This window comes from Rhinichthys klamathensis, unplaced genomic scaffold, assembly GCF_029890125.1.
Source record: "Rhinichthys klamathensis goyatoka isolate OS25496 unplaced genomic scaffold, OSU_Roscu_1.1 h1tg000161l_1, whole genome shotgun sequence".
In the NCBI taxonomy this organism is placed as follows: Eukaryota; Metazoa; Chordata; class Actinopteri; order Cypriniformes; family Leuciscidae; genus Rhinichthys; species Rhinichthys klamathensis.
Window position 1 is genome coordinate 4,059,693 of NW_026606695.1, and position 13,240 is coordinate 4,072,932.

The window sequence follows — 13,240 nt, forward strand, 5'->3', positions numbered from 1 at the left end:
GTGATTAGAACCCCCTCAGTCTCTCTGTCTTTCCTCTCCCCTCTCTCTCTCTCTCTTTCTCTTCTCTCTCAGACAGTTTCTATAGCTTCTTTCTGTTATACTACTCTCTCAGTCTCTCCTTCAATTTACAGTCTGTTACAGTTTCACTGCTCAACTGTTGCTGTGACGTAAGGAGTTTGATACAGAGCAAGGGGAAACCTTTAACCCATTATCCCACCAATGTCATGTTTGTCTATTTGTTAGACACAGTTACTAAGTTACTTCTAAATATTTCTCTCAATACTGATCTGGAAACAAACCAAATTGTTGTAGCAGCTTGGAAAAAACTTTGGAATTTAAACTGTAAATGTAGTTGCTAGAGGAGTGTTCAAGTATAATAATTTGGGTAATACTTTATGTAGCCTACTGACTAAGCCCTGTTGAAAAAAAAGTGAAATGTACATCTATATATGTGCAAGGAACACGCCCTGATCAGTGTCATTTCACTGGTTAAGCAAATGACTGACTGTGAGAACCATTCTCTTCATTCTCCTCAACCTTTCATTCTCTCTCTCTCTCTCTCACACACACACACACACACACACACACACACACACACACACACACACACACACACACACACACACACACACACACACACACACACACACACACACTAACCCCTCCCCCATCTGTTTCTCCATTTCCCTGATCCATTTGGATTATTTATTTTCTTAGACTTAGTTTCAGCCTTCTGCTGCAGATTATACTTTTGATATGAGAAAAAGTTTAGTGTTTTTTTTTTAGGTTTAGGTGGATTCCAAAGATACAGATGTGAGTGATTGTGTTTGAACGGTTGAGCAGGACAAACTAAATAGGAAAACATTTCCCCAGTTTGTTTTGAGCTCCCATGGAAACCGAGTTTCCATGTTCTTAACTGCTCCCAAATACACTCATTCTGTCTGAATGAAGAAAACCCCCTGCTCTAATGACTGTGATGATTAACATGTGTCACAAGACACACAGCACAAACACATTATAAAACTAAAACAAAGTTTTTAATTATCCTACTTGTAAACAACAGTTGATATCACCTATTTATAATTAGAAAATAATTCTAAAATTACTCAGATCTCACTATATCCATGTTTTTTAGTTTATTTTTTATCACTGCCTGTTTCCACTCTCGCTATACCATACAGTATCAATTCTTAGAAATAAAACCCTCCTAACATCCCTTTCATTCTCCAAACAGTAAAATCCATACTCAAATCCAGCTTTGCATATTTTATGATTGTGTGCATATTGAGAATGTCAGTTGTACGACTGTCATATTGAAGTAGCGTCAGATCTGGTAATAATGAAACTGTTCAACAGCACACAAGTATATGCATACAATACATTTCAAACTCACTAAAAGTATCTATAATCTTGTTTTGTTATGCTTTTTTTTAGGGTTTGTCATAAAAGTTTTACATGCAACCCTGACATTTAATTTGTTTCAGCTGTGGCAACTATATACAAGCAAAATCCCACAGAAAGGACAGAGTATAAAACATATTTTCAAATAAATATGTCCTTCCGAACTAAAATATTTGATGAATCTTGTTGGTAGTTTTAAAGTGATTATCACAAACTTCTTATTTCTGTTGAGGGGCAATCCATCAATATCTAAGCAATATTGGATTATATCCTTGTGCAACTGTATAACTTATGATATGTAGACTGTAATCACTTATTGAAAACCAAACCTTGCCTCTGGATGTTTTGAGTTAGAGTCAACTACCAAATAAGAAACATTCAAGAACCGTTTCTGATGATGGTGTGTTCTACTTAGCATCTCTTGCTCCAGGGCAGTCTGAAGGGGAAAAGGGCCTCTTTCTAAAATATTCATGGACATTCTGGACAAAGTTCTCTAAGACGTGCATTTCCAATGAGAAGGAACATTGAGGGAACAGACACTTTGGTGCTTTGCCACTTTGGCACACACTCTGTGGAGCTCTGCAAAATTTAGTCACATTTTAGTGCTACTCCTTTTTTATACCACCTACATAACTGTTCTTATTGCATCCACAGAGTAAAAGATAAATGGACCATAAAACCCATTTGAATAGAGTAGAATGGAATATGGAGTGTCTACATAATGTAGTAGTTTTGATGTATGACAAATTGTTTGTGATATCCCTCATTTGTAATCAACTTTGGATAAAAGCATCTGCTAAATAAATAAATGTACACGTTAAATAAATAAATGTACAAGTATAGTTTTTCAGATTAATTGCCAAAATCCCCTAAGCTTCTCCCTCTAATTATTTGCTTTGTTAAATCACAATTATAATACCCATCTAAGTGATTAATATGGTCCTGCTGGTTATGTTTGAGAACTGTCATGTGATCAAGCAGCGTGGAGCAGACTAACAGTCTAACAAAAATTTCATTAAGGTTTATTTTTTTAGTATTGTTGTCCTGGGTTCTTGTCAGTCAGGGCTTTCTTCTGCCCAGTGTTTTCTTCTGTAGTCTAGCTTCAAAACTGGACATTCCAGAGAGGCTTCACTGATCTCAATGAAATCCTGCAGTGCCTCAAAACCAACAATCATCATTCTGCTGGACCTGCCTGATGCCTTTCAAGCTGATGACACACAACTCAGATCGGTTCTCAAAGACCAGCTCACTGTCTCTGAACCAATATCCTTTCAGACAAATTGAAAAAAAAAACACCAGTAAAAGACAGACCCCCTTGTCAATGCTGCCAGCCATTATACAACACAACATCTCCATACAGATACGGCTTGATTGGTTTTCATTGACAGTGCATATTTGTTATCTTGAGGGCATACACCAAAGCAATAGGGTTTTACAGAATAATTGCGGTTTGTGAATTCGCTGAACAAATATGTTCTTAAAGGAGAACTCCGGCGCAAAATGAACCTTTGGTCTAATTTGTTACCTAGTCAACCGTTCTCTGAGATTTGTTTTCATGATTATCGAATGTAAAGAGTTTTATCTCTAAAAACTGTTTAGCCTATAACGCTAATATAACGCTAGTATATAGGGCATAGAGTCATGGCAAATAAAAATCGCTAGTTAATACCACTAACAAGGCTCTAAATAGCCCCACACTAACACGGTAGCGTAATGAGGGTCCCTACCTGCAAACCGAAGCATCGAGAACTTTGTCAGAGTCCAGACAGTTTACAGTTTTTCTCAATTGCTAAAACACAATTTCTGAATCCTTGCTCCTTTTTCTGAAAACATTAAACACAAAACCTCATCTTCAAGCACTATTTACAAAACCTCTGACTCTTCTTGCAAAATGAAACTTTCGCCTCAAAACAGTTTTACTTGTGTTCAAAATCAAACACTGCTCTCAAATCATAGACAAAGTGATCAAAATGATATACACTATCAAGCAGTCAGTAAACAATACACCAAAAAATAGAAAACACATTGTTCAAAACATACAGTTCTCGAAAGATATCTATGGACGGCTATTCTGTTTGTAGACTTACCCGTGACACATTACTGTACCATCAAAATTTCAGGGAGAAGTACATTTTTAATCTTAAAACAAATTTCATATTTGTCCGTCATTGTCTTTTGATGAATGAAAACATCATAGTAGCGCAAAATTGATCAGAAATTACTACTCTGCTTTGCTCTTTGCAATTTTATTTGTTCTTCCTCCTTGTACCCCTATTTTTACAGTACAGTGCCCTGCATCTCACAAACGTCTCATTTGTCAGTTCTATTGTTTGATACTGTAATTCTTGTTCTTTGTTGATATGAACCTGCAAGTGCAACCAGTAAAATCTATTGAGCATTCAGTACTGTAACAAATGGTACTGTTACAGTAACGATGTTCGGGGCCATATAATTTGTTCATTGTACAGTATACAGCCTACAATGCACTGTACTACAGTATACAATACTAAAAGGGACAAAAATCAAAGGAGTAAACGTGATCAGTGTGCTTCTTCTTGTCTTTGGGCATCATTTGAAACAGGTTAAATCAATTTTGAGTGGTTGTGTTCAATCAATGACATTTGTTCTCTATTTGTATTTGATCATTGCCACTTGTGTTTACCAGTATGGATGACGTGTGCCTTACAGTGCAGAATATGTTTTGAGAATGAGAATGTGTTTAGCGTTTTGCTGAAAAGTCTAAGTAAGATCTGCAAATTGTGTTTTGCCATGTGAAATAGTTTAAGGTATTGACAACAGACTGCACAATTAGCTAAATGAGTTCAGGCAACTGAGAACTTTGTTCAGCCAATGGGTTTTAGTGTTTTAGCAATTGAGAAAAACTGTAATAAGAAGACACTTTATAAAGATAGTCCACTTCGCGTATACAGGCAGGAGCCATCTTTGAAAAACAGTCTCGACAAGTCAAACTACGAACGCCGATCCAAGTGCCGATCTAAGTCTCTCTTTTTAAAATTATTTTTATTTATTTATTTTCTGTGTTGCGTTCAGTGCTTCTCTAATGCGCTCAGTGCTTTCTTCCAGAAGCAACGGACACAGTTCAGCTCACTTGGATCGGCGTTCGTAGTTCTACTGGTCGAGACTGTTTTTCAAAGACGGCTCCTGCCTGTATACGCGAAGTGGACTGTCTTTATAAAGTATCTTCTTATTAAACTGTCTGGACTCTGACAAAGTTCTCAATGCTTCGGTTTGCAGGTAGGGACCCTCATTATGCTACCGTGTTATGCTTTTCATGCTCCATGACCATGCCAGACATTTTGAGAACAGCAGCTGACCAGCTGTATGTCTGGCAGTGCATTCAAGTAACAAGTCAAAACATAATGTTTTGCCGTTACCACACCAAACCAGTTTTAAAGACACCAGCATTGGTCTTTAAATGCTAGAAATATCTTTGTTCAATAATTTGTGTTATTTAAAGGTGCATTCAGGAAGTTTTTACATTCAGCTGGCTCTTACTTGTGCCAATACTACCAGTGTTCTTGAATTTTATACTGACACCTACTGGAATGGATGCATGAAGTTTGTTTACTTACTACTGCCTCTTAACAACCTTAAGATTTTATCTTTTGTTACTTTTTTTTTATATACTACACATCTATGTAATTATCATTCTTTGTGTCAATCTCAGCCATTTTGTACATGTTGTTAGTGTGTGCTGGTACATGACTGCCTGTCACAATCCACTGGTCTGTGTGAGTTCTCTCATTGCAGAGGCTGAGTTGAATGCATTTTGCAGTGTGGCAACTGTGACCATCATGTGTTTATGCTTGGCGCTTGATGTTCTGACATTTATCCCCAATCTGTGGTGTGAGAGCTGCAGATTGTCTCATGAGGGAATAATGCTTTTTTGGACATTTTATGTTTCCTTTCAAACTCACTTTGGACTGACTGGTGGATCGCACATATACTGATCCATACCATCACTCTGGACTATCCTGTTGACTCAGACTCAGTAGTAATGTTGTGACTGTTGTATGTACACTACACTAAACGTTTGTTGATACATTATCTGATTTTTTCACTGTAAAAAAACAGAAAAGGTATGATAATTTTCTGCCAGGACATTATCCATGTTAATGGGCATTTTCTTTAACTCTAACAAACAACACAACGCAATGTATATTTCAATATACGGAGTAAAACACCTGTAAAAAATCGATATGGAAATCTCCATATTGACACGCGTTGTGCATATGGTGCCCTATTTTATGGACTTTTATAAAGTGTTGGTTTGTTTAGATGCATTTTTATGTTTGCCTTGAGCACTGGTTGAGCGCACTATATAAATTAAGCAATTAATTACTTTACAACATGTGCCACATTCAAATTGGAAAAAACAGGGAAGCAGCCTAAACAAAACATAAAAATATAATTGTGAACAATAAACCCAAATAGGCTAATAACTATGTAAAATAAATACATGCTATCACAACTACATTTTTTTGTTTTGTAAAGCAAACTGTGAAAGTTGAGTGATTCACTTTACATTATTGACTACAGTCTTGCTTTTTGCTTACTGTTCTCTATATATCCACCTTATTTTTCAATGTGGATGTAAGCTATTTTTTTGTGAATGTGCAAGACTTCCATTAGCAGCTAGGTAAGAATAACAAATTTTACCTACAAACCAGTGTGTTTACGATTACGATAATAAATTAAAATAATATGATGACAAATACCAGTTTGCAATATCCAGCAGCACAACGGACTGTTTTTGTACAGATAAAATACCTGGAAGTGGATGACACCGGAATGAATGATATATATGATATGATATGATATATGATATGATATGATATGATATGATATATGACAAACTTGTGTATCATCTAGAATTCCACGTTTTACACTACGACATGCTTGGTCATTCATGTGCTTGCAACTCTTAATTAAGATATTTCCAACTTCACTTGAAGGGCACATAACTTTTTAGACTACATGTCACTGGTCATGTGAAGTCAAAATGGTGGTAGGCCAACATTTGAGAGTAGCAACCAAATAAAAAAGCCTATTTTGATGGGTTATGACATTAATCTTCAGCTCATGTGAGTGTACATCTGCATCATTCAAATTATATTTCTGAAAAGTGATGTTTATTTCTTTATATGTGTAACTTTTTAATTAGCAAAATCAATGAGTACACCTTTAAGTAACAACCCGCCAACTAATCACGCCATGTAACGGATATGTCGCTAGAGACCTCAGTCTGAAGTACTCCCTGTGTAAACAAATACTGCAGCTAACGCCAATCCGAATAGTTACCTGTGCATTCACCAGAAAAGTTAAAACATTCTCGTCTAACATTCCATTTTCGTCAATCTCATTCCCCCCTAGAGAAATATGAAACGACATTTGTCAAGTCTCATGATCTGGTCACATGGTTCGCGTCCATGCGATTGAAGCTGTAGCCTACTGAACACAGAAAGAGTTTGGGAGGAGAGGAACACCGCACGGGAGATGAGAATTCATGATGATTATATTTCAACCTTAGGAGACTCATGTAAGAAGATGTCAAGGTAAAGCGAAATGGACTAAAATGCGTTTTGAAATCATGAAAGCCGGCAAGGTGAAATTATGCGCGTCACTTTGTATGTGGCTTGGAATAGTTACCTGGATAGGAAATGTTAAGTTGCATTGTTGGTCCGTTTTTGTCCAACAAGCCACTGATCGAGGCTCTGGCGTCGTGTTCTCTTTTGCAAACGAGCAGGTAAATGTTTCTGAAAGACACGCGCCATGGAACGGAGGGTTGCAAGACGGTAAAAGTTTTCGCATGCGCTCCCCGTTAGATAACGTGATCGAGCACCGGGTCTTCTGGAGCGCGTGGCTGGAAGGTCTCTCCACTCGTGTTTTTGACGTGGAGCACGAGAGGAAGTGGAGAGATCAGGTTCGGTACGCTCGGGTGGTTGTGCTGGAAGCGGGCTGCGGCAGACCAACAAACCGTCTCGCGACCTTCGCCGACGGCACGAGAGCATGCGTGCGATACGGCATCGACGCGGATCAAGTGCTGGGCGAAACCCTCTCTTATTATCTGGCTGAACTGCTTGGGATTTCCAACCTTCCGCCCTTGGCGCTTTCCAAACTGAACCTGTCGAGTGAGCAGTGGGCAAGTGTGCGAGAAAATATCGAGGCGTTAGAATGGTCGCCAAATGCCATTGTATCTCTCACTGAGTTCATCCCAAATGTCACTGGAGTGTTTATTCCATTACATTTACGAAAACAGCAAGGGGCAGGTCTTCACCTCTCTGCCGAGATATCGAACATGACTTTAACATATCTCGTTGAATTAACGCAGTGGAGTGATCTAATCTTATTTGATTATTTAACAGCCAACTTTGATCGAATCGTCAGTCACATTTTCAGTCTCCAATGGGACGCGCGCGTAATGGAGAGGACCACTAATAACCTTCTCAAAACAGTCAGTGGACATTTGCTTTTTATTGATAACGAGGCCGGGCTTATTCACGGATACAGGGTGCTTGACCTATGGGAACGATATCACACACTACTGCTAAGTTCGTCGTGTATATTTCGGAGAAGTACAGTCCGGCGTATATCTGAGATGAAGCGCTCTGGAAACAGCGCAAAGCTGCTGTGTGAACTGTACCGCGCGAGGGAACCGTTGGCGCGCGAGCTGGGCTCTCTGTCTGAAGAGCACGCGCTTACATTGCAGAACAGGATTGTTGCCGTTTACAAACATATTAAGCAGTGCACAGAAATCATGTAGACATTTGGGAGCTCATCTCAAGTTTTTCTATAGGTGCTACACATTGATCTATGACTATTCGTTGCTGCCTGTACTGTTAACTTCAGTCATTCCAATGTACTGTTTTGTAGATTTAATGAATAACGTGACATAATTGGATTATTGTTAATGGGCTGATACATTCTCCCTCTCCTGCTGAAAACAAAAACAAACAAACATCTTAAACCAGCTTAAGCTAGTGTGTTGGTTTCCCAGGCTGCTCTTTTGGTTGGTTTTAGGAGGATTTTGAGCATTCTTCAGCTAAGACTGGGAGACCAGCTTTCAAAAACACTGAACACCAGTTTAGCCAGGCAAAGCTGGTTTTTGATGTTTCTTCTTCTTCATGAGGGTCCATTTTGTACGATTAATAATAAAAAGATTAATCTTACTTGCAGTCAAAAATGTTTCTCTTCGTTTTCCTTTTAGCCTGTGTGATATGTTAGCTGTGAGCTGTTGATGGGGTTTTGATGATTAGGGGAAACTGGGGAAGTGTTGTAGCAATTTTTTTTGGCACTGTCTTAAATTAGCATGTGTCCCAAACATTGGGGGGGGGGGGGGACTTTCCCTAAATTGTGTAAATGCATTTCTAAAGGAATTAAATAGACTCACACCCTGACGAAGGCTTGTAAGCCGCAACGCGTAGGTGTGCACTGTCACCAGTTTTTAATGATAAAGGCTTTTAAACTTTTTCAACATTATTCGAGTGCCTTGGAATATCTTTATTTTTTGAGCTGAACCATCCCTTACATCCAAAGAGCACCGAGATAAGGAATTCACACCCCGTGCAGCACTTTTTTTGCATTCTTTGCTTTGTTGTGTAAATGAATCTCAGACAAATCACATTAGTCTGGTGAGTTGCAACACAAAGAAAGTGCACAACATTTAAAATGTTCAATGCGTTTTATTTCTTTTAGTGAACAAATTGAGTTCCCTTTTCTAGGGAACTCAATGCCACGTCCCCGACGTCTCTTTCCCTTCTCATGGAACCATGGTTACAGTCGTAACCTAGACGTTTTTCAAAAATGTCAGTCTTCGCTTCGTCTCATTGTGTGCAAAATTTGTAGGTCCATTAGAAGTAAATTTCAGTTTTACATCCCCATCTGGTCAGCCAGACAGAATGATTTATGACTGCCCACTACTGCTTATGAATGCTGGGACAGTAATGGTATTCTACTATTTGATTGATCTGCAGGATTGATGTGCTTTATGAACCCCTCCCTGCAAAACAATAACATGCATTATTTTTCTAGTTTAGAATTATACTTTGTTTAGTTTATTTGCCCACGTTTTTATTGGCAGAATAGCATCAGCAAAAGAATAAATAAATACATCGAAATATTTCTTCCCTGCCTCTAATATTTTTATTCATATATTTTTAAATCTGTCAACAACTGTGTTCAGTTTCATCCCATAAATCCGATGTGACAGAGGCAGGGTGAACTGTCACTAAATATTAAAATAAAATCTTAGAGCACACTTTCATGAGAGCATGACTAAGATTCTCGTCAAAAGGTGCAAAAGTTCTAATTTAAAATGAGAAATAGCATTTTGTGGGAAATGAGAGAGAGGTTTGAATGAAACAAAGATGGTATCTCAGACAGTACAGGGGGCTCCATTCCTGCATTTCCCCATAGACTCCCAGTCCTTTCATGTCTTGTGTTGAGGGGGATTTGGTTTCTAAGGCATTTGCAACTTTCATCAACATCATTCATAGCCTCTTTAGGCTATTTTATCTTGACTGCTTTGGGATCAGGAACACTAACAACAAAGTGAGCCTTTTAAATACTTGTTCGTGCCACATATCTTTTAAGTATTTCATGTTGGTATGACTTGGAGTCATATACTGTTATATACAGTAGGAGGAACACAGAAGTGGTTAAGTGAAGGTCAGAGGTTAACTAGAGGGGAATGTTAATACCAGATCAGCCACCTGCCCTATCAGTCAGTTTCCATGTCAAACACACACCGCCACCTCAGCTAAATATGTTTATTCTTACAGTTTACAGACCATAAACTATAGCAGTAAGTCTACTATACTGAATTATACCAATTTATACCAATACCGATTTATACCAATTTCATTTACACGACAACAGTGTTTTAGGGACCTGAAAACGCAAACTTTTAAAAAACGGATTTCAAAGTGCAAGTGTTTGAAACCAATTTCGTTTACGTCTCCGTGTAAACTACAAAAATGTGAATTTGTGAAAACGATGACGTCCTGCATTTTACATGTTTAATAGTCAAAAGGCGTGTAGTGTTTCTTTACAGTGACATCGCCAACTACTGACCTGGCATGCATAATACAGCGTTTTTAGTCGATTTCACAGATCCGTGTAAACGGAGATCATTTTTACAACGCTGTTGCCTGTATGCGAAAAACCCAAAGAAAAAAAGTTTTGGTTTTTAGTACATTGTTGTTGTGTAAAGTAAACCCTTAAACTCTTTCTGCGGGATTCTGGTGTTGTGTTGTACGCTGTGATTAAGGTGGCTTTTTTGAAGACATTATTAAAAAATAAAATTTTATAAATGTACACTATCATTCAAAAGTTTGTGGACAGTTAGATTTCTTTTTAAATAAATACTATTATTATTTTTTTCCAGCATGGGATGCATTCAATTGATCAAATATGACAGTAAAATAGATTTTTCCTGTTACCAAATATTTCAATTTCAAATGAATGTTGTTCTTCTGAACTTTCTATTAATCAAAGAACCCTAAAACGTTTTTCAAGGTTCCCACAAAGATATTTAACAGAACAACTGTATTCAAAATGTGTCTTGAGCAGCAAATCAACTTATAATGATTTCTGAATGATCATGAGACACTGAAGACTGGAGTAATGATGGTAAAAAAGGAAGCCTTCACAGGAATAAAGTACACTTTAAACTATATTCAAATAGAAGACTTATTTAAAAGTGTCATATATTTTACAATGATCAAATAAATGCCATCTTGCTACATAAGACCTCTTTCAAAATTATAAACAAATCTTACCAACCCTGAATTTTTGAGTGTACTCCCATCTCTAAACTTGAAGCTGAAATAGTAGCGCCAATGGTATGTTCTTTTGTATTTGAAGCAAGTCCATAAGCATTACATAATGGCCTCAGAGACAAGGCCTTATTCTCTTTTTTAAAGGTCTGTGGTTTTGTGTACTGCTGTAGCTTTTATTTTACAGGGATATATGGAGCAGCTTGCAGACTGTATTTTACATTTTCCTAACTTCAACAAAAATGAGAGCAATTCTCTGTTGTGAGGGTGTCAAGTATGATTAAAATATGAACCCATTTCCCCCTCTATGGAACACAAATAATTTACTCAGCCTCCAGTCGAAAAGCTTTCCCCTCTCAGCACTGATGGAACCAAATAGACCTCATCTATAATAATGACAAGTACATCTAGCCGAGTGTAAGTGTGAGAAGTTTGAGTTGGATCACCATCGATCAGAACAGACGTGGGAGTTGCAGAACTGCAAGGTGGGCGTAAATGTGGACTTATGGAGAGTTTAATGACTCTGTTTTTCAGACTTTTGATAACTCTGGTACACAAATGTATCATGCCTCAGTGAAAACCTGTACATTTATTTGATTGATTTATTTTCATTTTGACAGGAAGAAGTGTATTTTTGTGTTTCTTATCTGTTAGGATTTCGAGAGAATTATTTGCTCATGAATGCACTGTTTGTTGTAGTAAATTTTCAGTTGGAGACACACAAACACATGTACACACATGCAATTCATGAGTTATATGGAAGAACAGAGGCAAGGCCAAAGCACTCCATAGCAGACTGGCAGTAATTGGCATTTCTCCCTCTCTCTCTCTCTCTCTCTCTCTCTCTCTCTCTCTCTCTCTCTCTCTCTCTCTCTCTCTCTCTCTCTCTCTCTCCCCAGGCGCTATTTTGCTACCACACTGAGGAAAGCGGAAAAGCCATAAAAGTAAATAGGAGAATAGCACACAACACATTCCCTCCCCTGTGTTTCCCTCCGCTGATCTCAAAGCACATTCAGCACAGAGGAAAAATGGCTCTTTCACAAATCCTATAATGGTACAGAAAAGATGAAGTCATCTCTTTTGTTAAATGTTAAGTAATGGTCTCATCCACATAGTCTCACTCACAAAGCTCGACACATAAGCCCTGTATTCTTTCGTAAGGTGTTCTTACTATAAAGAGAGATTTTTAACATTTATTTTATTTCAATCTATTTTATCAGATGAATACAGAAAGCTGTATTTTCAGCATCATTACTCCAGGCTTCAGTGTCACATGATCCTTCAGAAATCATTCTAATTTGCTGATTTGATGCTCAAGCAAATATTATCAATGATCAACAGTTGTGCTGCTTAGTAAGTTTTTGGAAAACAGGATACATTTTTTTTCCAGGACATTTTGATGAATAGATGGGAAAAAACTGACTGTACCTGAAATAGAAATCTTTTGTAACATGATAATTGTCTTTACTGTCAGTTTATTAATGTCTCCTTGCTGAATAAAAGTAGTAATTTATGAATTATATATGAATTATAATATTCATTTATAATAATTATATATATATAATAACTGACCTCAACTTTGGTATATCTGACATTTAAACATTTTTTACATGATATGCCTAAAGAAGTTATATGCATAAACATGATATGCATAAACAAGTTATATATTTACATGTGTTACATACAATATATATATATATATATATATATATATATAATTTATTTCATTTCAACCCCCCCCCCCCCCCAAAAAAAAAAATCTGTCATAGGCTCTTATTTTATTTTCCTTTATTTTATATAAAATGTTATTTTTTTAAAAAGCTGAGTGTATTCAGCCACCAGGTGGCAGTCTGTTATAACAAAGTGGAGTCCTTCTGAATTTTGCAGATCAGCGTTGATGTTCCACTCTGCCAAGGAGGAAACAATACGGATTTGGTGGTGTAAATCTTTGTGTATTTTAATAAAGAAAAGAATTAGTAACAGATATGCTCCTATCACAGTCATAGTGCACAATATTGTGAGAATTATCCTCCCACATGATC

The 13,240-nt window shown here is 37.3% G+C and overlaps 1 protein-coding gene across 1 annotated transcript; it reads left to right on the forward strand.

Moving 5' to 3' along the window:
* Nucleotides 1–6,863: 6,863 nt before the first annotated feature.
* On the forward strand, nucleotides 6,864–8,264 carry fjx1 (four-jointed box kinase 1). The gene has a single exon (XM_056259038.1). The coding sequence runs from the start codon at nucleotides 6,998–7,000 to the stop codon at nucleotides 8,183–8,185; it is 1,188 nt and encodes a 395-aa protein (XP_056115013.1). The 5' UTR covers nucleotides 6,864–6,997; the 3' UTR covers nucleotides 8,186–8,264.
* Nucleotides 8,265–13,240: the final 4,976 nt, after the last annotated feature.